At 46.8% G+C, this 24,750-nt stretch overlaps 7 protein-coding genes across 7 annotated transcripts; 2 read left to right on the forward strand and 5 right to left on the reverse strand.

Annotated features, from left to right (window-relative positions):
• Window positions 1–3,011: 3,011 nt before the first annotated feature.
• Window positions 3,012–3,474, reverse strand: TRX1 (thioredoxin family protein; the record flags this gene model as incomplete). The annotated part of the gene is made up of 2 exons (XM_033566078.1): window positions 3,012–3,309; window positions 3,434–3,474. The coding sequence occupies 2 exons, from the start codon at window positions 3,472–3,474 to the stop codon at window positions 3,012–3,014; spliced, it is 339 nt and encodes a 112-aa protein (XP_033431835.1).
• A 1,317-nt stretch (window positions 3,475–4,791) lies between these two features.
• Window positions 4,792–7,140, reverse strand: ATNIH1004_001379 (uncharacterized protein; the record flags this gene model as incomplete). Its single annotated transcript, XM_033566079.1, has 1 exon — window positions 4,792–7,140. The coding sequence occupies one exon, from the start codon at window positions 7,138–7,140 to the stop codon at window positions 4,792–4,794; it is 2,349 nt and encodes a 782-aa protein (XP_033431836.1).
• An 8,125-nt stretch (window positions 7,141–15,265) lies between these two features.
• On the reverse strand, window positions 15,266–16,335 carry GCN3 (translation initiation factor eIF2B subunit alpha; the record flags this gene model as incomplete). Its single annotated transcript, XM_033566080.1, has 2 exons — window positions 15,266–16,232; window positions 16,289–16,335. The coding sequence occupies 2 exons, from the start codon at window positions 16,333–16,335 to the stop codon at window positions 15,266–15,268; spliced, it is 1,014 nt and encodes a 337-aa protein (XP_033431837.1).
• A 210-nt stretch (window positions 16,336–16,545) lies between these two features.
• nuf2 (kinetochore-associated Ndc80 complex subunit NUF2) lies at window positions 16,546–18,239 on the forward strand (the record flags this gene model as incomplete). The annotated part of the gene is made up of 4 exons (XM_033566081.1): window positions 16,546–16,749; window positions 16,814–17,074; window positions 17,155–18,069; window positions 18,126–18,239. 4 exons carry the CDS (start codon window positions 16,546–16,548, stop codon window positions 18,237–18,239), a joined length of 1,494 nt encoding a protein of 497 aa, XP_033431838.1.
• Window positions 18,240–18,399: 160 nt separating this feature from the next.
• On the reverse strand, window positions 18,400–19,074 carry ATNIH1004_001382 (uncharacterized protein; the record flags this gene model as incomplete). The annotated part of the gene is made up of 1 exon (XM_033566082.1): window positions 18,400–19,074. The coding sequence occupies one exon, from the start codon at window positions 19,072–19,074 to the stop codon at window positions 18,400–18,402; it is 675 nt and encodes a 224-aa protein (XP_033431839.1).
• A 300-nt stretch (window positions 19,075–19,374) lies between these two features.
• Window positions 19,375–21,977, forward strand: APL6 (AP-3 complex subunit beta; the record flags this gene model as incomplete). Its single annotated transcript, XM_033566083.1, has 3 exons — window positions 19,375–19,414; window positions 19,490–19,647; window positions 19,716–21,977. 3 exons carry the CDS (start codon window positions 19,375–19,377, stop codon window positions 21,975–21,977), a joined length of 2,460 nt encoding a protein of 819 aa, XP_033431840.1.
• Window positions 21,978–22,770: 793 nt separating this feature from the next.
• On the reverse strand, window positions 22,771–24,542 carry ATNIH1004_001384 (uncharacterized protein; the record flags this gene model as incomplete). Its single annotated transcript, XM_033566084.1, has 6 exons — window positions 22,771–23,335; window positions 23,419–23,520; window positions 23,641–23,824; window positions 23,886–24,021; window positions 24,071–24,435; window positions 24,488–24,542. 6 exons carry the CDS (start codon window positions 24,540–24,542, stop codon window positions 22,771–22,773), a joined length of 1,407 nt encoding a protein of 468 aa, XP_033431841.1.
• Window positions 24,543–24,750: the final 208 nt, after the last annotated feature.

Raw genomic sequence — 24,750 nt, forward strand, 5'->3', positions numbered from 1 at the left:
TTTAACGGGTTTCATCTACCGTATGGACAGAGCTAACTTTGCATGCGGCCGCGCCTGGAGACGACTCCTCTTCGTTCCAGGGGCCTGATAGTAGCCGTGGATGGTAATTGGAAAAGTATGGCTAGGGTGTCCAGTCCTTTGCCTCGGGTTAGGCACCGGACTCATATACCCTGGTTCACTTCTGCCAATTTATGAGAACACTGCTTAAGCAAAGCAAGTGCTTTCTGCATAGCCACTCAAAACGAGCCGCTGGGATGAAAGAGTGGGAAGCTCCTTAGTAGAACACTGGAATCGAAGTTAACTGGTTGGATCTATACTCTGAGTAGATCCGATCAGAGTTGGGTACCTACCAGGACGATGGGGTAAGCTATGAGTCCAGCCCTTTTTTTTTTTTTTTTTTTTCTTCTCATTGGTTTTATTGGGTTTATTATTTTTATTCTATTTTATTTGTTATTTTTTAGCTAGATATTAAACACTAGAATATAATCGGACAGAACGGGTCTCACCTACAGCAGGTAGCGGCGTATGGACGTTGTCGAACATCTTTTGGAAGCCGCTAAACCCGAGAGTTCAGCTGCGCCGCCCAAAATTAATTAAATGCCTCGTGGTCTTCCCATCCAGTGGGCTAAATCATCTTAGCTGTGGAAACAAAGGATCGTGCCAATAATGGAACTCTTTGCGCGGGACAGTCCTTCAGGAACGATTCACTTATCGGGTGGACCATGGTTGTACTGTGTAGGGAAATAGTTGAGGATGCATACTCCGTTATGATGCCAATGAGACGTGATCTACAGTCAATTGGAAACGCCAGTTCCAACTGTCGACTGGAGGGAGTACATGGAATCTGAAATTTGGATCTTTGGAATTGACTAACTTTTGGGTTGAATTGGGAAGAGCGGGAAGAGTTAACCTGACAGAGTTAGTACTCTTAACTGAGTCGTTAGTGCCTCCGTGGGCTTGGCGAATTAGTCAACCACTGTCGCGCCCAGGGAAAAACAGACGTTGACATCAACCAAGATCGTGAAATTCTTGGTCCAACTGAAACCAGGCCTTACTCTGGCGTGTCAACAAGACAATTCAACCGTGGAAATGTGGTTCTTGAGCAGCGAAAGACTCGGACTCAGTCCGACCCTCTGAACGGTATCGGATAGCTCGAGATTGTCGGAGGACCTCGACTCCGCCTATCTCGGTCGAGACACTGTCTCACAACCTTCTGTAGTCCATGCAAGGTTCACGATCCATCGAAAGCCCACAATTATCTTGTTTAAGAGGAATAACGCCTTCTCTCGTCTAGGGTAAATCGGGGTCCTTCTCCCTCAACGTCGGAGGCCCGTTAAGGTTCCTTCTAAAGAAATAACTTCGCAATCCCGAGATCGCTGACACGCTTTCCTATCCGGCTTTTCTCGTTCCCCCTCAATGTAGTCCATACATGATCTAGATCTCTTTCCCGTCTCGTCCAACCCAGCGCTCGTGCTGCATACTTAAACCAGCGAACGGATCGCCGTCGGTCGGCTGATCCTAGACTACAGAGTTCAAACACCCCATGCCAGGAGAAAAACCGAAGTTAATCACCAAAATAAGATGACGCCTCGGAAGACTCGGTCTGATTAGTGGCGAGTTAGTTGACTGGCGCCCGATCTGCTAATCTCGTGGTAGGGTTAATATAGGAGGTAATATGTGGACAATATATTCTGAAGTCGTTCCGGCCCGAATTAATTTAATATGGTGCAGCCGGTAAACTAATATCCACCCAGGTCGTGAAGTTATCTAAATTATTTATTAACCAGATTGGGTATTGTATGTAAGGTACTCACCTACCTACCCTGATACTCACCTGTGTAGCTAGCTAGGTATAGCCAGTTGTAGATAGAATACTATTCATCTATAGCTGCCCAACAATTGGATAGCAATAATACCACCTCACGTAAACCCCTCTTTGATAGACGATGCAACGTACTTGATCCCAGTCCCTAATGGTCGTAGAAGACAGGGGACTCCGTACCTAGTACCTAACCAATCTAAGTATTTGTGGCTTCGTGCATGCAGCTGGAGCTGGACCCCTGCATAGAGTAAGAACGTGCGGCGCATACCCATACACATACGCATATGCAAACCAGCGCTAGTAGTTTCCACCACAACTGGGTGTTCATTTGGATATTGGTCAATTAATATTAATCAATTGAGTCGGCGCCATGATAGCCGAGGGCGATTTATCGATGGATTTCACTTGTAGACGATAAATTAACTTGTTTCTACTTTTACTGAATATGATGTGCCAATCTATGTTTATAATCTTTAGTATTTGTGTCTTGTATGTCTATACTCTGTATACTACTGCTGATGTAGATCTATTCAGGTACTGGCGTACATTACTTCGCGGGCTCCTATGAGTCGCTGTAGCTGTACTTCAAGGGTTATCCAGTCCATACATTTATCGGTCTATATCTAAACAATAAACTAGGTAAGATTAGGATTAAAAGCTGCTGGTTTTAAGAAAGTTCAATAGTACTCGGTATTGTTCTTATTTTTAGCCTAAAAAACAAACGCCACGCTACATTCCGCAAAAATCGTACATCAAAAGATCCAGACTCAGATCCATCCTAGAGATAAACCTACGATATGATACCTTGAAAAAATAAGACAATAATCCATACCAGGTATCTTAGCTTCAATTCCCCAGAACTATTTATTCAATCCGCCTCACCATACTCCTACTTAGTTAACTATCGCTTGCCGACTAAATTCCAGAAACACTACTTTATCCTGGTCATAGTAAGTACTCTAATCACGTGCCCCTGATCGTCCTGATCAGAATATCCTACCATCTACTAACAATACTCCGTCCGGTTCTACAAGATCTACTCTACACATGCGCAACCAGAAGGTTAGTTGACTACATCATACATCATGCAAAAACCTCAAGACACAAGCTAGGGTCATATTCCCTGAGGTATCAACACAGAATATTAAAGTCCTTCAGAATCCTCCTATCAAGGCACTCCATAGCTCGTTTACGCCACCAAGGCCTTGATACCAGCCTCCAGAGCTGGGGGGTTGGCGCCAACAACATTGTTGACCTTCTCTCCATCATTGAACAGAAAGAAGGTGGGCATGGCGCGGACTCCAAGCTCAGCGGCGACTGCGGCGAGGTCGTCAACGTCGATTTGATAGAACTTGGCCTGGGGATACGTCTTGCTGAACTCGGCTACCTTGGGAGCAATAGCCTTGCAAGGACCGCACCACGTGGCGAAGCAGTCGACGACAACAGGTCCCTTCGAATCTAAGACCTTCTCCCTGAATTCTTCGGCACTATTCAAAAGTTAACAATGTACATACACATTATACGATAATAGACAAGGGAGTAAAGGGAAGGAAGCGGGAGATTAAAAAAAAAAAATAAATAATAAGTAAATAAAACAAAATGAAAACATACGTGGTGATAGTCTGAACATTTCCGTGGTCAACGTCAGACATTGTGGATGAGGGTGTAAATCCGAGAACGGGAGTGAAAGAGAAGGCTCGTTTGGTGATAGCGAAGTTTTGACTCGTAGGAGAGCGAAGTAGGGAAGTCGAAGCAATTGATGCTCTAGTCAACGATCTAGCAGAGAGAGAAGAGAAAAGGCGGAGAGATGCCACAGAAGTCGGGTTGAAACTATGGACACAAAGGTTGATTAGCTCCGAATGAGGGGCAGCCAAGGAGGGGCACAAATGGGATTTATAAGGAATGGAAGTCGCGAACGAATCCCGAAATGACGTTGGTCGGCGACAACCGAATGAGTAATCCAACGTGTGTGCAAGGCAGCACAAAGGCTGCGCCGAGGAGGGCTTACCAAGACACTCGGGTGAGACGAAGGAGATTTGTGGCAGCTCGATTTGTCAAGCTAAGGGAATGCATTTTCTTTCTAGGTTACAACGTGACTGACTGGCTGCGTGAAGGTGCAATTGACGCTGTTGGCTGATTTGACATTGTAAGACTTGTTGTCTGTCTGGAAAGTGCTAGTAACTACCCGAGCTAAAAGCGGCGAATGCCCTGCTTATGAATCAATACCGGTCTGGATCTCCTAGCCCTATGTGCCTTAGGCAGCTCAGCCAGCCAGTGTTACACCAGGAGCCTCTACAATGAGTCAAGGGACGTAGGTACGCCAATTATCTAAACCAGGCATAGCATGACGAATGAATTCTAATAAAACAGTTGTACTGTACAATCCTCTATCCTCCAAGAATACTCGCTACCAAGGCAACAACCAACACGAAACATCCTGCATGACAGAACTAATATGTACATTGAATTGAAGAAGAATATTCCAAGTCTATCAGAAAAAATATATAGTCCAGAAGATTACCAGACTCTTAGAACCATGATATTGCAATTGAGGCAAGCTTCATCCAGACTTCCGCTGATGTGGGGTATCAACAAACACAAGAACTAACAAGGCCCACCAACACTAGAAGCACTAAGCCAATCATTCGCGCTCATCTTGTACTGGAGCATTCAAAGGTACAACGATGGCAGCATCAAGTGCCACTGGGGCCTTGAATCCATATAAGAATTGGAAAGGGAATAAAGGAGTGACAAAGGAAAAATGGTGCATCAAAGGAATGACTGGGGTATATAGTACTAGAAACATATTAAATGCCCAGGACAGAACATCAATGGGTCAGAAATAAACAGTTCAGTGAATGCTCCAGCATGTCACAGGATAAATCACTACAAGCTTGCTGAGGGTGCATCCCCAGCTCTGGCACCAGCGGCTTCACACTATGCCGCACGCTCAATGGCCATTTCCACTGTCATATCCAATTATCTTCAACATAATGATATTCAGCAGAATGCTCCTCGATAGGACTAGAGATGGGAGACAATGATTGAACAGTGTTCAGAAGCCCTTCGTTTGATTTTGGTCGAATAATGGGATTCACGAGAACCGGCCGCCTGGCAACATGATCATGCCAAGTTTCTGCAGCGGGCTCCGGCGCCTGGACCATATCAAAGTCGTTGTCATGCTCGCTGATGGCATGGCTGGCTCGGACAGGCTCATCAGTGTTGGTACTGAATTTGACTAATTGATCATCATCAACCCCCTCAACTCCCTTCGTAGGGCTTTCACTACCTCCATCCAACCTGTTCCTGGAGGAGCTAAGACTGGGCCGAGCTGCATTACTAGTCCTCTGAGAAATGCGGCGTAGGAACTGCCCTGACATCCAAGAACCTTCTGAGTCGATCGATGCCAGCGACTGGGACAGGGGCACATTCTCCGCATCACATTCAAGGCTTTCACCAGCCCAGGATTGATGGCGGTCTCCATTGGTATCTTGCAGCTCCGAATCGGAATCGGGGATGGGATACTGGGAGCCAATATGCATATTAGTCTTTTCTTTTTCGACCTCCAGTTGATCCATAGGCTCTTCTGGGATATCAGGTGATTGAAGTCGTGAGTCAGGGGGCGAAAGAGGCTCATCCCCGAAATGTTCAGTGAACTTGGATTGTGAACGTTTGATGGCACCAGAGTGAAGGAATGTCTTGGGAGGGACATATGGCGGTGGTCCAGATGACTGGGTGGAAATCTTGAAGAAAGATTCGTGTGACGTGTTTGAGATTTCTGAACCCCGATCTTGGAAACGTTCACGGTATCTCCGTTTGAGACGTGAACTGCCTCGTCTGAAAATCGACGATATCATATTCATTCGCCCACTATTGTCGGACAGGCGTCGTTCAGAATCGACGGTCCTCGATACATCCGAGGCTGACTCTCGGCCCATTCCATAGACCTGTGACGAGGATGGGCTGTTGAGCCCATGTCGAGACGGCGACTGCGAAGGCGACAAAGTACTTCGCGACATGCCCATATCTTGGGATGGGGCAAAACTACGTCGGATATCGAGCTTCTGTCCCTGAATAGAGCTATCGACGACGTTGCCTATGACATGGGCACTTTCGAGAGATTCATGGGCGTTTCGATCAGCGTCTTTCGAAACGTCTCGCAACCAAGAATCAGTGGGCTCGCCAGGCTGCAAAAAGTTTATCGTGTCTACCTTGGAAGTATCTTCACCGGCGCGAACGAGCTCAGCTTGGTTTCCAGCACCTGGCCGACCCCGCTGAACCTCCGATGGGACCTGCTTTTCATCTAGGTGATCATGGGACGAGATGAGTTCCGCTTCCAGTTTCTGTTGTTCAGCGGCGTGTTGCAGTTTGCGATGCAGCTTTTCTTGGTCTTCAACCTGTTTTCTCTCCCTTCGCCGACGATCTCTTTCTAACAGCTCCCTTAAAGCACCTGCATCGAGATCATCTGCCAGCCTATCTACTCTTTTCCTTGAGCAAGCACTCTCTTCGAAAACGGAGACAGCCGGTGTCTTTTCTTTCCGGGTTGAACCCTCGGATGTCTTCTGGCTTTTGGCGGTCGGAACTCGAGGGGCTTCTACGTAACGGATAACAGGACGAGGGGTCCAAGCAGAGAAACCGTTCACCTTGAAAGTGTATGATTCGACAAGGTCGGACATGGAAGACGATGAGTCACGGAACGAAAGACTGGCATCTGACTGATGGTGGTCTGAACGTCGACTATGACTCCTTGGGGGTTGTCTGGTATCCACCGACAGGTGGTCTAAAGGTAAAGTTGCTGACCGATAGGGAATTTCAATTGGACATGAGGCCATCAGACGGATTTCCCGCTCTCTAGCGATCTCATAGGCTTTCCGCTTGCTCAGCTTCTTCCTCAACACCGTGGGGCCATTATCATTTCGTTTAGATTTCAAGAGCGATGGATTTCGATGTAGCGGAGGCTGATCCTGACCAACAGTAGAACGTGAGGCATGGCCATCGGGACGGTAGCCTACCCGGGAAGGTTGGTCTCGTGTACCTCTCATAGGGCCAACTTGCTCGCCGTCTGGCGTAGGTGGAGGGTGCAAAGTGGGCTGTGTAGAAGGAGGCGAAGCTTCATTCAACGGGTGCGAAAGATCGACAACGGGGTTCGAATGCCTGTTTTTTTGACGCTTAGACTGCTTGCGTGAAGGTTTTCTTCCCACTTTAGTATTGTCCAAACTATGACGAAGTTCCTGCGGCAGGTGGATATCTCCCATAGCACCTGCATCCAACTGGATGGTATGCCGCTTACTTTTCCGACCAAACGGCCATATCGCCATGGCGTCAGGTCACATGCACCCGCGCGAGTCAAACGCAGACGCAACTGTTATCGGAAGTACAGTCGGAACAGACGGCTGGAGTCATGAGGAAGACAAGGTGGCGTTGGCACGAGACGGATACGTACGGAACTCGGGGGAAGCTTCCCAGTGGAGTGTCAGAGAGAGAAGAACCCAAAAAACAAAACAAAAAAAAAAAAAAAAACCGAAGCTAGACAATTAATATCGATCGAATATAGAGAGAAGATGAGGTAGTTTGCTCGGAACGCAAAGCGAACGGTTGAGGAATTAATAAGGCTTAGGAGAGAATAGAATAGTGTTTAGAGCAGCTAGGTACTGAATTCCAAGTATTGGGAGGGACCGAGGAGAAGGCACTATTGGTTTAGAACGAACGGATCGAGGAGGTAGCAGAAACGCTACTGCTTGGTACTAGTCGTGGTGGTGAGACTCCAAGCCACACACCACATGAAGAAAACCGCTCACTAACAACAGCACGGTGGAAAACAAAAAGGACCCCAGTAGAAGAATTAAGAAGGCAGACAAAAGGGAAGAAGGGGGGAAAGGGAAAGGGTAGGAAAGGTAGAAGAAAGAACTAAAGAAGTGTGAGGGAGAGACGAGACCTAAAACCCCAATACCCAAAAGAGTCAAGTCAGAGGAGACCGTGAGCGAGGGACAATGATGGTCATGACCAGATAAGTAACAGACTAACTAGGAGTTAACCGCAAAGGCCGAGACAAACAAACCGCCCTTTTTTTTTTTTTTTTTTTCCTGGGTCACTCAATCAGGGGATCGTCTCTGCCGTTACACCATGAATTCCCCCAGGCTGTCACAAGAGACAGGACCACCTGGACCAGGTAAGGAAAGGAAAAAATAAATAAAGAAAAAATTAATTAACTAATTAATTAACCATGCACAACTTTGAGATGGTGGCGGTTTGGTTTGGGTGTTATCATGGCCTTGGTGGACCAAGTACCAGCATCTTGGAGGGTAATTTTACAGCTTAGTCCAGTTTATATGCAACATCCCGTTTTCTGATTTTCCTCCTTTTTTACCCAAAGTTAGAACAATGACAAGAAGAATAATAATAATAAAGAGAGAATTATTATTTATACTCTGTACTCCGTATAATAAAAAGCTCTTCCAAGAATATAATATCATACAAGGTACGGAGCAGGAAAGAAACCGTGAAAAAAAAGCAAAAACCAATCGGGAAAAGACCAAACAAAAAACCAACAGAGTGTTGACCTTGAAAATTTTCTTCAACGGTGGGGAAACCAAATCCACCAACTGCCAGATTGAAGCCCAATCCCATTGTTACCGCGGACTACAGGGATGAGTGATTATTGGTACCTGCTTTAGGGACCGCCGATAGGTGCACAATCCTCGGTGCCGCACTCCACTCGCCATTCTTAGAAACAAACTGAGAGTAGGCTGGGTAAAAATACCACTAGGTAGGTACTAGGGTATCAAGAACCCATTACCTGCCCACCCGGAAAACCATCCGCTATCAAATACATACATAGCACATACGTGCTGAGAACCATCGCAATTGTCTCCAACATGGAATGCATACTGTATGCATTCTTGGCATTGGATTGTGTTCGGGATACCTTACCGTATAGACTCATGTTCAACATCAGCCTAGTACTGGGGAGAAATATGCTCGACAAGAGATGGACAACTCTTGTCGCCCTGTCCTCTTTCATAAGAGAGGCTTCGTTAGCACGAGTTTGCGAGAAGGCTTGCATGTGTGGATGAAATCAGGGTGCTATAGTAGTCGACGTCAGAAAACCAAACCCAAAACATCTAGTCAGTATGAATATGGTAGCTGCCAGTCAGCAGTGTTTGGGATTCAATCTCCGGCATAGTGTGTATCAGGCTGTCTATCCAAGCTCCATGAGCGACAATTGTTCCCCTCCGTAAGCAATCGCATTTCGAATCATTCTGCAGATTACTCTTGCACTTATCGCGAACGCGGTAGGATAGCCTATAAACGCATGATCTTCTGGTTATACTGCTTAGAGTTCCTCGGTGGCCATGATTTGATGGTAACAATACTCGTACCAACCCATATGCTGAGGGACACTCGCCCCAGGTCAGTACATACATGTGCGTACAACATATCTAAGCACCAGGAACCAAGTACAAGGACGGCAACAAAAAGCGATGGTGTCAGCGGTTCTCTGCAATAACTATAGAGGATTATCGGGCGTGGGAAATGAAAAAAGTGACGAGGGCCAAATCATGAAGGATGGAATGTTTGAGTGGACCTGTATTCCTCACTGGCGACACTAAATTTTAGCTTCGCTTACGTAGGGCGGAGACCAAGCAGGCAGCATTTCCACTGTACATCGTATAGTAGTGACAGACAATCAAAGTCGACAGGTTGTCTTTCCTCGGTACTTTATGGTCAATGGCGGTAAAACCCTATGCCATGCTACAATCTCGACGTGGTGAACGTATGTATGTATGTGCATATATATACGGAGTACAATTAGGATACGTTTCCTGTCACCCATTGACAAGACGCGCATGGACCAGGACTTTCCAAATCCCACTTCCATGACATTCTAACGGTCGCATCTCGAGGAACTCGGCCAGTCCGTGGGGCTGTCTTGGTGGGCTAAATCCTTAGGGTCCCAAGGCTCAACTCTACAATTCTCCAGGCTTGAGATTTCAGAGCCGTATCCGTCGATCATCCCGATGGCTATCCCTGGAATGGTGGAAATGTGTCAGTCTCCGCCGGTCTGGACGTTCTTCGAACATACGTAGGTGGAGTTAGACTCTGAACATCTCCAATCGTCTTAGTAATTGTTAATTAGCACCAACCCTTTAGTTACGGCCAGTCTGGGTTTTAATCCCCGCCTTTCTCTTTCGTCGAATCCATCGCGGTTAACTTGCTTCCTTACAGATTCCACTCTCCCGAGTGGGCTTTACATAATGCATGGTCAACAAGGGAAGGAAGAGGGGGAGTTATCTTCAGTAAATGAACTAAATCTCTGAGTCTGGTACCTTTTTGACAGAAATACTGAAACCGGCCAGTCCATCCATGGGACAACTTATCCGAGATGTTAATTGGAACCACTCCTCGGAAAATATCATTGGTGTGCCTCGGGCCCCAGATCTCCAGAATCCGTAGTCAGGACACAAAACCCGATCTTGCCGCCAATGCTTGTCCACTCTTTACACGGCGGTGCCTATAAATCCGTCACTTTATCATCAATTCTATTCCCCCGGTGAATACGAGAGGGCGCTCTGTTGAGTAACCTGGACGGTGTTGAACAATGAAGTACCTGGACCAACGCTGATCAAAGGCTCTCCTGCAAAGTCAGTGGATCGTCTGTTCATGTATCTAATTCATTCTTTGACCTGGCCAGATCTCAAACCAATGAGGAGAAACTAGGAGAGTGAAACATTCCGTCAACGAACGAAAGAGACTGAGAATGATAATCCGAACTGTACTCCGTGGTGTTCCTTGCATAGACACAGCGGGTACCTACGACCGAGTGCTCACCTATCCACCAGGGAGGATCTAGAATAAGAAAACATCCGGCCCTTTCCCAGGATACCTAGACATTTTTGGATGTATAATCCAAGCCATTATATAGTGTAACCATTCAAGATACAGATCCACCATGCACGTCATCGATGGATTGGGCCTGTCACTTGTGAATCCCCTCAGCACTATGGACCCGGTGTTCATAAGATGTATCGGCCTGAGAGACTGACTGATCGTCGCTATTGATAGACATATTAATTTCATTTCATCAACGTCTGTGGGGCTGATGTCAGCCGCGGCTTACCAGAATTTGTAGTACCATGTAACCATGATACGGGACCGTGGACGGACTTGTATGGCGTAAACTTGGTAACTTGAAGCTTACGAGTATGTAATAGGTATATCCCAAGCTCTGCGGAGTACGGAGTACGGAGTGAGGATCTGATATCTTCATATCAACTTGGTACTATAACAAACCAATCGGGAATATCGTAGCAAGTGCGGCGTTCTGTTAATTTCAATAAAAGGTCAAAGCCCCACTTGTTTTCCACGATAGCCGCCTCGTTGCACAATGAGCGAGGGGCTTTTATCCACTTACTAGACAGACCCAAGGATCCATCATTTGGGAGACAAGACACCCAGGGTACATGGAATAAGTCGCATGCATCTAATCATATTACCTTCATAGCATACACAGCACAGGATTCACTGATCCTGGTCAGATATCCTTGATAACAGTGGATTGGTCATATTTGGCAAAGATAACAGCTGGGTGGAAGAAAGTGGGAAACAGGTAGCACTACTGTACAAAGTTCATACATGACCTGTCTCTCGTTCTTCACAGTGGTCATTCAGGTTCAAGTTCCGCTGCAGCTGCTGTGGCGCTAAATTCTTGCATGGGCCTAGAACTAGGACCGAGCGTTGTAGGGCACCACGTTTGATTTGTGTTGGCAGTGATATAAGAGCGGCACTTCTAACTTGCGAGTAAATTCCTAGAACTAGTGCTTGGGATATTTCCTCTGCATTTCCCCAGGCTCTGCTTTGCCCGTCAGTTATGGTTTTATTCTAGTTATCTTAACTCTGTACACCTCCATGGCTTTCCTCCTAAGTACATAACATCTGCTAAGTCCACCCTTAATCCTCTTGGTACAGAGACCTTACTCCAAACCGAAGATGACTGGAAAAGAAGCAAAATTAAAATAAAGGAAAATCAGAACACCAGCCCAACAAAATCACAATATATAACTAACCCGTCACAAAGACAACAAGAGAATCCAACCAGTAGGACTCATAAACTGATCCTATAAAACGTATAGGACCAGCAAGACATTTATCAACTGCCGTCTTCTGATGGGAATACAACTGCTCAATAGATAGGTATCCACTATGAATTGAACTACCCAGACCAGCACCAATCTATCGACAAGTGTCCTGGCCTTATAGGGACAATTCATAGTACCTTCGACCACGTCCCTATAACACCAGGATAAGCTTGGCCTGGATCCAGAAAAGGTAAGACGTGACAGGATCCACGCACAGTCGACGTATACTTTCTAAGCCACCAGCTGCCATTATTGGGTGAAACGTTTCCTGAGTCGGTTTGGCTCCTTCTCCAAAACACGATACCGACGGCTCACATGACGGCTCAGTAGTCTCTTTATTGACCAGGAATCATGGGCGTCGTTATTGGTACCAGTTGTTGGGCGAGAAGGTGAACCATGACTGTGTTTTGCTTCGGGATAGATTTGGTTCTGACCGAGTCGGAGGGCAGTGGTCAAAGACTCAGAGCCCATTCTCTTATAGAACAGTTGGTTATGGGATCTTTTTTTTAGAAAAAAAGAATTAAATGATGTGTTTCCTTCACGACCTAGTAACTACCAGGATTCGACCAGATCAATAGATTGATATGGCCTGTTCGAAATTAAAAAAAAAAAAAAATAAATAAATAAATCGATCGTAGACTGCCGGGATTTGTTCGGCAAACAAGGGTGTAGTGAAGGATCCCAGTTGGTTGTCAATGAAGGTGGGGTTCTTTCTGAAGCCACGATTCTGTTTTGTTGTATTGACCACTGGATAAGTAATGATGAAACAGGGATCAGGATTTTCCCGAAGAAAATGCAAGTATCGAGTCAGAAAGCAGGCTGTTGGCCAGCGTGAAGTGTGTTTATGACTACGTGGACTGTCTAACGGCTCTTACTGTTTTTGTTGATTTCCGTCTTACCAGCCTACTCCGTACAGTGTCCGTCGTCCCGTCCGGATATGCCAATGAGACAGGCTGCTGGCAGAAAGGTTCCAAACTGCGGAGGGGCAGACGTTGGAGAATGAGGCAGGCACGAACAGGCCAATCAACGGAGTGGTTGTGTGATTGGTCCCTTAGCGAGACCTGGCCAGCACGTGCATTGATGCGTGATCATTGTAAGATATTCAGATTTATATTCGCAAGATATGAGAATGTATTATGTCAAGGGTGGTCTTGCAATATGATATAACAGGCTTTGTGCAGTCTCCAAGTACATCTAAGTATGTACGATGTACTCCGTAGAGTAGGTTGTATATATTCCTTTTGGATGAATCACATCATAAATATCCGTAAGACTTGAGCTGCATAATTATACAAGGAACATAGGATTAAAGACTACAATGTCCTTGACATTGACACGACATAGGTGACAATAAGACAGCTCGACCAAAGAAGGTTGAAACAATGGTCTAGACATTTCCACTCTATTCAGAAGCACATACACCACATAGGATCTGATAAGAGGGCCAATGCAGCGCCAAAGCGCTTAAGTATTGTCCCACTAAAGTTCGATCCTGTCTGAGCAGGAAAGCAGAGTAACCCATCAGGAATAGAAATCGGCCTTCATTGGTTGACTTGGGCAGAGTTGGAGCCCAATATATCTCCATATATTGCCCAATGCTACATGTAGTACGGAGTACCTACTGTATGTCCTCGAAGAATGGCACCTCCTGCGCGGAGCATCAGATCTTCAAAGTTTAACGGACTCGCATTAGAGTAGAGATGACGTAGATCACAAATGGCCCTACCTCTCGATTTGGTCAGTAAATCCCCAGGCGCATTAACCAGAAGTCAGGTGTACAAAAAAAAAAAAAAAAAAAAAAAAAAAAAAAAACGGAAAGAAAGAAGAGTAGGTCTTCATATCCCCATTGGCTTGGATGGGAAACCCCAAAAGACCCCGCTTGGCACTCCTTTCCTCTCGACATATTGCAGGGATATGTCGACACAAGGACTGCTACCCTTGCTACCAGATCAGGACGCAGGTCTATTAACTCCGGGGAATTTCTGAGAGTTCATTCGTATCCCCAGGTGCTATTGAAGCCCAATCCGTCCCTGCTGTTCCGACCCTGTCTATCACATATTCACATTTTCCCTATCAGACTATTATTAGTTTTATGCTTACTGTTCGAGAGAATAGGGCGTTGACCAACCTCTCTTTCCTGACCGTCTGTTTAATTCCCATGGCAAACGTTTAACGAAATGGAAGTGCTGTGGCTATTCATCGCTTTTGGATATCTGCTCCTGTACGCTTTTGCTTCGCCGCAGGAGCAGGCCATCCATCTTGGATGCATTGCAAACTGAAGCCGCCTGTTTCGACGTTGCCTCGGTATTGATATATAAATTATGTTAATAAAAAAAGTTTACAATAAGTTATACCACGTTCTCTATACCGGCCAAGCCGTCTTGAGTAGCCCTCAATTGCACTTGAATCTGGGCAAATATTGATGGAATGCCGGCTTGAATCACTCGTCTCTTTTCTGCAATCGGAACGAGTTATCGATGGCTCGAAAGATCACTCAAGACAGCGCCAAACTGGCTTCGACGTGGATGTTGAATCTGACCGCTCCATTCTTTCATAGGACTTCAGATATTGGGTCATCTATGTGGGTACAGCTTATTGCCCATTTGTATGGATGAGGGAAACATCGTGTTGAAAGAGAGTGTACATACCGAATTATGAGGTTACGAAAAACGGTACAATCGATACGACGGACTATGCTACGAAGTTATCATGTTTAAACCAATTTATGACGATTTGGAAGTGGGACAGGGCGCAAACGGGTGTGAGCAGAAAGTATTCTGCGGGAAACAATAAAAGCTGGATACCATGTGCTTTTTTCGTTATCAATGCCTCTTTCTTGGTTCTTCTATGAAAGCGGTACTGGCAACTTGGAAGTTATAGGTGGCCTCTCTAGATAGATCAGATCATCCTCCTCTTGAAGTATTACTCTTCTCTTGTCAGATTCCTGCTTTTGTATAGCAATCTGCTTCCCTTGAATAGCTTTGCCTCCGGCCATTTCCAGTTCAAAACAATCATTGTTTTCGTCACTTAAGTCAGTCGATTGGTAGTATGGCTTGTGACCGAAACCCATCGAGAGCGTATGTCCAGAAAATTTCACGCTACTTCATGAAAGCGTAAGCCTTGATCTAACGCTCGCTCCGGATATCATTCCTTCTTTGAGCTTCTTCAGAGCTGTCAAAGATATCTCTGTTCAGGCCGACAAACTCTTTCGAGCTGGGCATATTCTGAGCTCAATGCTAGATCTAATCATCTAGTTCAAAACAATTAATACTCAATATACTCCCTCATAGAAACAAGCATTTGTCCATTAAAACCATATTTTAATTAGCTCTTCACTAACAGCACTTGGAGTAAGGACACCGCTGTCCGTAATTAATGCGGATATTAGATGGGGCGGTGTGAAGTCAACCACGTCGGAACTATGCGCCAGGGACTGTTGCTTGGCTCCATCGGCAATGTCCTCTTCTGTTTTGAAGTCGATCACATGCTGTTCAATAGGTAGATCATATTGCCCAAGCGGATACAATCGGACAAACTTGTGGCTTTCTGCCACGACGTAGAAAGGCTTCCCCATGGCCTTGGCCAGGAGACCAATTTGATACGTCCCCATCCGCGACACGATGCCTCCGTTTTCAACCACACCTTCCGCACCAACGATGACTATGTCGGCCTTTCCTAGAGAATATGCAACGGCAGACTCGGGAATTGTAGAGACAGGAACGCCCTTTGCGCGTAGTGCACGCACTGTCTCCATACCCTCAGGCTCCGCGGAATCGCCCTTTCCGGGAGACAGAACGTATATTACGCGGAACCGCACCGCGGATGGCCCGCCTTTCTCATCGGCAGCCTGTTGCAATAAGGAGGCGACCACTCTTGATCCACCATTTGTTAGCACGGTACTTCCATCGCGAACGAAGCCCCTTCCAAATGCAGCGATCTTGTCTCGGCTTTCTTTTGCACGTCTAATGAACAATCGGCCGTTCGAGAGAAGGTGTGCCCTGATGGCATTAAAATCTCCTGCAGGTCCTAGCTGTCCTGGTCTTTGTAAGGTGGTTATGAGGTATCGCTGAAAAAGGTCGGTTCCCGCCGAAAGGCCAATGGGATTTGGGATCGATTTCTTCAAGTGTGTGGTTGACTTTTCTAGCAAATCAAGGGTCTCAGATATTGTAGAGGAAGGGGAATGTGTAAGAAGTAGGACAAGCGCTTCAATAGCGGCGATTGGCATCGTTAGGTCTGGGTCCGAGCGAAGCAGTTCATTATATGTTGCGACAATGCTAAGCTTGAGATCAGCAGGCATAACATTGGAGAAAATTCATTGCCGAAAACTCACTCAAAAGGCTTGGAGGGAGACGACGAGCTTGGGGCAGTAGCTGCCATTGTGACGGAGAGCAGCCTAGGGCTCTTGATGGGAATTAGAAACTTTTATCGAGCGAGTCTATGCTGCAGTAACTTATGGCCCGAAGAGTCATCGAAAAGAGGCCTGCAGTGGACATGTTTGTTCGGTTTGCATTTGATGCCCCTCCAAAATGCGCTAGACCGCTTCTGGTTGCCATGCGGGAGGCCTTTGCGGTAAACAATCATCATAACATGCTCATTCAGCTGAGCGGGCAAGTTGCGGCCACACCTTTGCCCTTGGCGTTCTTCGCACAGTCTCAAATCTCATTACTGTTAAAACAATACTATATTGAGATGGCGTACAGTCATCGAATGAGCCAACAATTCCAAGGCACCCAGCAGCATCACAACAGGGGCCGTAAGAAGGACGATGAAAACGATGCATTAATGCGCCTGGTTAGTTGTTGGGCAGACCCTGTACCTCTCATGGATATATGCGCTTTACTAACAGCCCCGACAGCCTGATAAAGAAATTGCAGGATGTATCAACGATATTGGTATCCCTTTCACTGCGGCCGACTTGATCAAGCCGAATCCGCAGCAAATTCAGATGGTATTCGAATGGTTCGCAGAGCTCCTTATGAACATAACTCGCGATACGGTAGAACCTGCGATGCGTGCGGCGGCAGACGATGTTGGCGGGGACTACCCAGATATCGTGCCAACTGACACGCGTAATCTTATGGGGTTTTTTGTGAGCGTACGGAGATTGATGATGGAGGTGTGTATTGCCTGCTAGAGGAATGTCTCTTGATAATAGCAATATATATGGCAACAGCTGACTCTTCTTGGAAATACTAGTGCGGAGTCAACGACTTCACTTTCACGGACATGACAAAACCTACCCATGACCGACTAGTCAAAATCTTCTCATATCTCATCAATTTCGTTAGATTCCGCGAGTCTCAAACCCCCGTCATCGATGAGCACTTCAACAAGACGGAGAAAACCAAAACGCGCATCGATACCCTCTATGCAGAAAACCAGGAAATGGAACAGCGTCTTGAGGAAATGCGGCGCAATCTGAAGGCCAATGAGGCACAGGTGAAGGACAAAGTCAAAAGAAATGATGAGCTCAAGGCACGGTTGCTGGAGTTGAGGCGGAACCAGGAGAACGTGGCCGAAACACTGGAACGAGTGAAGAAGGACAAGGCCAGGCGTCAAACGCAATTGGAAGAAAAGAAGGAGAAATTTGTGCGCACCCGGCAGGAGGTCGAGAAACTTCAGCCGTACGTTATGGAGAGCCCGGGTAGCCTCCAGTCATCCCTAACAGAACTTTCGGAGAATTTATTGCGCGAGAAGGCTCAAATAGATGCGATGGAAAAGAGAGCGAGGGCACTGCAGACCTCGACGGACACGTTTACGGTTGTGAGCAATGATGTGCAGGCTTGTATCAAAATCCTCGAAGAAATATCTGTGGAGCTACAGAAGGAAGAAGAAGAAGAATCGCGAGCAGCCAGAAACAGGGAGGCAATTTCTGATCGAGGAAACAATGTAAGAGAGGTGGAGCAGGCGGAGAAATTACTCCAGCGACAACTGGCGCGATGGAATGAAAGAATTGAAGCACTTCGCAAAAATGCTCAAGCAAAGGCAGAGGCGGCGCAAGCGCGGATGGAAGAACTAAGAAATATCCAAAAACAGCTTCGTGAAGAGCGTGCAGAAAAGCAACGTGACATGGAAAGAAGAAGAATCAAGATCGAGCAACTCGAGAAGAAGGTATGCACTACCCTACTGCTTTTTCCGGTTCTTATATGTGACTGATTTCGGTTCAGATGGCGGATCTCAAGGAAAACATCGAGAGCGAGGTCCAAAGCGCCCACGACGAGTATTTAAAGTTAGAGTCGCATATCAAGCTTTACATTTCCGACATGGAAAAATGCCTATAGTCATGGGCGTTTTCGTTGATATAATTCAGGAGTTACGGCTGGCACTAGGATACCCGGGTGGTTGAGTCTCATGTTGTATGGATGGATAGCTTATGACAGAGATACATTGCCTTCAATTTTATTTTTCTTCTTTCCCCCCCCCCATCTTTTTTGGCGTCCTTTAGAGACCCGCGATACTCGTGGTGGGACTGTCGGAGCTACTGAATTCAAACCATCTTTGTGCTATTTGCTTCACAGGAACAGTCCGTCCACCCCAAGTACTTTCGTCTCTTCCTGTTCGCACAGAACTATTGAGTAATGGCACATAGACATGCCACAATGCTCCACCACGTCTATCATTGTCAGAGCCTGTAGAGTCTTGACACTCGCAAAGCACAAGGTCCATTTGCTCCCGTGAAGAAGTTTCTACAGCAGCAGCAAACGTTCTAGACAGCCCCTGAGCAGAGAATTCAGAAGTGGATAAATGCAGCGCCACCAGATCAAGAATCGCTAGTAAGGGTCGGTGCGCACGTTTCCTCTCGCCGGCAATCGACTCTTGCTCGGAACCGTTTTTCAGGTGAATCACGGAGATATAAGCTCGAAGATGCTCCAACGTTGGACAAAAGGCCAGTTTGATTCTGGTAGACTTGGAAAGTAGTCCCAGAGTTTTTGTTAGCAATTGGTGACTATCAGTGGTCTTGTTGGGCTGGGCGCAGGTATTTGCGACTAATCGGCCGAGAAATACGTCTTTTGTAGAGCAGATAATAAGTAATGCTGTTCTTGAATCACGGTCACAAATATATTGTAGAAAGCCCATTACTCGGTCATCAAGGTATATTTGCGGGATGGTCCCCATGGCCTCGGATTTGTAGCCAAGATCTGTTTGGGACTTAAATTTCGTAGTAAATGAGCACTTTGTTAGGCCCCATCAGCCCATTTAGCTCCTTAGACCAACATTCGACGTGGTGGGCGGTGGGTGTTAAAGAGGTAGTAAAGTATAGAATGGGACTGCGGGGAGGCTCGCCAGTCACTCCGCCATATCGCGTCACCTGCCGGTACTCCGCCAAGCTCCCTTCTTCTTCCCAACTTCAGGGAATTCTTGCTCCCCTCCAAGCTCAGTTCGTGCGTGTGCCCTTTCAAGGGCCTTGGGGGCAAAATGGAGACAATTTCCCGGATTTCCTCGATGCTGGAAACAGGTAAATCTGTTATGGACACCTCGCTGCTGGCAATTGTGTTGGCGGGGGACTCTGGCTGACAATACGTGTGAATAGCTCGAGAACTCACCATCGAAGCGGCGCAATCAGCAGCCGCTAGTAGAGGACCGAGTACGGGTCATTCGTCTCGTAATTTAAGTGAATCTCACATCAAGAGGCTCCTCGACAGCCGCAATGACCGAGAAGTCTTGGATGGTATGCGAAGGGTCATCACGGTAAGGCTCCCACTAGTTTGATCGACCGAAATTATTACGCCCTCTAACAGTGCTTATTTCTGGCTCAGTTGATGTATCGCTCTGAACCATCCGTTCCTTTCTTTTCGGCGGTCGTCAAAAATGTGGCCAACACTAGCCTCGAGGTCAAAAAGCTGGTCTACATCTATCTCGTTCACCATGCCGAAACGGAGCCTGACCTCGCGCTCTTGTCCATCAACACCATCCAGAAATCGCTCACGGACCAGAATCCCCAGGTCCGTGCAATGGCGCTTCGTACAATGTCTGGAATTCGGGTACCGGTCATCAGTCAAATTGTGTCCCTTGCGATCAAAAGAGGCTGTGGCGATATGAGTCCTCATGTTCGCAAAGCAGCAGCGCTGGCTATTCCTAAGTGCTATCGTTTGGATCCGAACACTCTACCACAGTTGACAGGCTACCTTTCAACGCTTCTAGGGGATACCCAATACTTTGTCGCTGGTCCTGCCATCGCTGCATTCTTAGATGTCTGCCCAGATCGAATTGACCTCATCCACAAACACTACCGCAGCTTGATCAAAAAACTGGTGGACATGGATGAATGGAGTCAAATAGCAACCTTGCGACTTTTGACTTTCTATGCCCGGAAATGCTTTCCTCGAAAGATGCAGAAAAGGAAAAAGGAGGTGTCCAAAGGGTTCTATGACGATGAGGATAAGGAAACTCACAACGGTGGCGAGGAATACGAGGTTCTGATAATAGACCCTGACCTTGAGATGTTATTCCGATCTTGCAGGCTGCTTTTACATAATCGCAATTCCGCAGTTATCGTGAGCGTTGTCCGTTGCTTCCTTTACCTGGCTCCTCCGGAGTACCTTTCCGCCACCGTTGGTCCATTAGTCGCCCTCCTTCGAAGCCCTCAGGATATACAGCATATTGCACTTTACAATATTGTTGCTGTTATATTGCGTCACCCAAAGCCTTTTACGAGATACGTCTCGCACTTTTTGGTCCATACTACAGATCCCCCTCACATTTGGCACCTCAAGCTGGAAATTCTTACGATTCTCTTCCCGCATTGTGGGCTACATCTAAAAGGCGTCATAGTCAGCGAGCTGCAGCATTTCTCGCAGGGCTCGGATCCGGATCTCGTGCGCGAGAGCGTTCGCGCAATTGGGCGCTGTGCACAGAGCGATCCCAGTACAACTGGCCACTGTTTACAAATCCTGCTCAGCCAGATTACCAGCCTCGATGATAACCTGGTGTCAGAATCTTTAACTGTCATCAGGCACTTGATTCAGCAGGATCCAGCTTCACATGAGCAAACGGTTATCCAGCTGGTGAAGCACCTTGGGATGACAAATAACCCGGATGCAAGGGCAACGATTGTCTGGCTAGTGGGAGAGTTTGCAGGTGCGGAGCCAGAGAAAAACATTGCTCCAGATGTCCTACGAATCCTGGTGAAAGACTTCGCCAATGAAGAGGAAGTCGTGAAGCAGCAGATTATCCTCTTAGGTGCCAAAGTATATTTGCACCATCTTCTCCGGAACCCTCCGATAGAGGAGCCTCAGCCAGAACCTAAACCTCAGCAGGAGTATATTAACGAGTGGGCTGATAATCAAGATGATAAAAATGCCGAGGGAAACTACGAGGCGGCGCAACAAACAGAACCGGAGGAAGATCGGATCACTCTCCTGTGGCGGTACCTCCTTCTTCTGGCGAGGTACGATACCTCCTATGACCTGCGGGACCGAGCACGACTGTATAAAGCACTCCTTTCCTCTCCATCCTCGACACAACTTGCTACTTTACTCCTCCTTGCGCCGAAACCAGTCCCGCACGTTCCGAGCCCGTCGGAGACCCGCAAGGGCTTACTGATCGGCTCAGCGTCACTCGTAGTAGGATCTGAAGCCGGAACTCATGGCCTCAGAGGCTATCAAGACTTACCAGACTGGGTAGTAGAAGGTCAAGAGCCTGATGCTAGCCTCCGGGAGCCAGACGTGAGACCGGAGTCAGCAGATAAAGCACCCTTGACTGCTGGTGAAAAGCTTGATAGGGCTCTTAGGGAGCATGAAAGTAATGTCGCAAGCTCGAGCAAGGGAACAACTTCAGCGCCCATCCGAAACAAGTCACTTGAGCAGTGGTTGGAAGACGAGGAAAGCGAAACTGAGGAGGAAACGGAGTCAGAGGAAGAAGTGACGGAATCGGAAGAAGAGGAAACCGAAGAGGAGGAAGAATCCGACGAGGAATCGGAAGAAGAAGGGACCGATTCTGACGAAGGTGAGGAAAGCAGACAGCTTCTAACCCGACGAGATGAAGCCCAAATCCAGGGTTCTTCAAAAGCCATGCCTTGACAATTATGATTTAACTATACCAGCACATCTTTTGGTCCTATAACAGAATAATCAAATAGAGCTCGATTTGTTTCCTGTTCCTTTCGTCTATATCCGTATAACTATACAGACCGAAATCCTAGACGATTGTAGCTTTTCTCTTCTAATAAGACGCCGCCGCTGTTGTAAAAATACCCACGGCTTCCTAAGGAGTATTCGGTACCGAGATGGATACGTCGTAGTAGTGTCTTCACTGTTTGTCAGGGGGAAAGAAACCATAGATAACTGAGTAGAATTTGCGTGAAGTAGCTTGTAGTAATTTCTAAACTCTCTGTCTTAACAACGCCTGATCGTTCCTCAATGAGCCGTCTGGAGATATAAAGGATCGAGAAAAGTCAGGACGACGTTTCCAGATACGAGTTTGATTTTCACGACTCCGGACATCATTTGAAGTTGCTTTGTCGTCATGTAAAGCGACTTCTCTGCGTTCATCATCCGCCTTGCTCTGATCAGATTCTTGTCCTACTCCTATATAAGGAAACTTGCCTCGGTAGACTTAGAGCGTTAGATTTCAGAGTCTAAGGCGCTGCAAGGCCCTGTTAGTGGACTTTTGGCCTACTTTATCCCATGACCTTGTCCACTCCTCTTTATGAATCTCTGTCGCTTTTAGTATCCGGTTGCTGAAAAAGTAGTAAGTAGTCGTAGCATCATCTAGACTGCTGGTTTGTATGGTTTAGCATTATCCAAAGCAAATCCTCATTTGCAAAGGACGACGAGAATAAAATGTGTGCTTTTTATCCACTATATGACCCTACTACACGTTCTCGAAACCCTTTGTCTCTTGTTCAGCCCATACGTCTTCCTGCAGGGGTATGGTGGTGTTGAACATATGATATCTGGTCCTCTCATTCCCATCAAAGCAGAAGTTTAGAATCTTCTCATGCATGGATTGATCGCTCAGTTTGCAGCCTGCAAAGAAGAGAGGTAATAAGGCCTGTCTGGACACCATACTTTCATCGCAACACGCAACCACATGGTCCACGATAACCATTGCGTGATGCACACTGCGCATCCGGATGCTGTTTCCAGGCTGCCAATGAAACACCCTCGCAGGGGAAACGTGATGCCAGGACTCAAGTGCCTGCCCGAGCTCCCAGACCACAGCAATGTTGAATGTGATGTACCGCATCGAGGACGATTTCCTCTTCTCTGCACTCAGGCGTGCCAACTGCATTACTATCTTCACGAGATTTACTGGACACACGCATAGTCCGAAATTATCCCAGTCTTGACCATTATGATTCGACAGTATGGCTTCGAAGTATGTGTAGGGGAACACGCAATCTTCCATGGATACTAGACTGGTTATTGCATCCCACCTGAGAAAGTTAGCCGGAACTTAAAGAACGATTAGCAACTGGGGCTTCATGTGCCGTGTGAGCATTCCTATTTGAACCTTTACCCTAGGGGACGTGGTCCACCCTTCAAAGCCACCGCAAGCTTCGAGGAGACCATAGGTCCCCATAAGATGCGTCCTCCTGTTTCTAAAGGCGGACTAGGTTTCCTAATACCAACTGTCGGCTTTTGCCTGGACTAGCCCTACATGGAGGGGGGACTAACATCTAACGAAAACGGGACGATGATTACGTCAAACAAGGAATATCAATCCCCCGCAATTCTGTACAATTTGAGGCTCTCGTGGAGCCGTTGGAGTGCCGCATAGCGATGATTCTGAGATGATGTACTCTTGACATGATGGCCCGCAAAGGCCACAGCGTGAACGAGAAACATAGGCTCTGGATCGAGGTCTGTGAGGTATCGAAATGGATTTACCGGGAGTTCGGACGCCAGGGGATTCTGCGAATTCACTGTTGTCTAGAATTTGTTTAGTGGATTATAGCAAGAGCAGATCGGTACAGAGAAGCATACATTTATCGAGGACGGGCTTAAACCGTTGTAAAAGCATATTGTAAAAAATACTCGGCGGTACAGAAGTAACGAGACCTAGCTCTACAATAGCAAATTGACTAGACATTTCATAGGAGCTATAAAAACCGATGTTGTTCTCCTCAAATGTCAGCAGTTGCCTATCGGGTATTGATCCAAGTATGTACATTGGCCTTCGCTGTGCACAGGTACGGGGCCGGTTCGGTCATTTGATATATGGTCTCCAGGTCAGGAGATTCGCCACTCCTACTCAAGGCCCTGAGTGGCGTCTCAATAGAATGGATAGCTTCTTCGACAGCTCTGCCTTGGGAATGAGCCCCCTGTTTGTCTGACACAACAGAATGGTTACTAAATCTTAGATCATTGGCAAGGGATAGGCGAATACCATTCTGGTCCGAGCTTGCCCGACAAGTAGTGAAGAGTTCAACAAGCGCTGCTGAGTATGTGAAAGCAGTGACTAATGAAGAGGACTGGCTTTCCATATGGCTTCTCACAGGGCACGCTGCAATAAACTCAAACTGCAGTGACCCGTCTGCATTTCTCAGTGCTCTCTGGTTGGTCCTGCGTGCTGTTGACCTTTTTACGGGCTTCCTGGACAAAGAAAACCCCAGCTGCCAAGAGAGCCGCATTTTCCGGCATTCTGTCGATACTTACTTATGCGTTGCCCATATGGATACAATGACAATCTAGATGTCGGTGTTGTGTACGTAGGACATGAGTTTTGTTAGTACACTTAATCCAAAGTAGCCTAGTGTAATTGTTCTAAAATTAGCCAAAAAGCTTAGTCGCACTGTTCTACAGCGTAGCCTCCTGCCTAATCAGCACAGTTACCTCTTTAGTCCCCTCA

This window comes from Aspergillus tanneri (genome assembly GCF_003426965.1).
Source record: "Aspergillus tanneri strain NIH1004 chromosome Unknown AapTan_2_pilon_pilon_pilon, whole genome shotgun sequence".
Lineage (NCBI taxonomy): Eukaryota > Fungi > Ascomycota > Eurotiomycetes > Eurotiales > Aspergillaceae > Aspergillus > Aspergillus tanneri.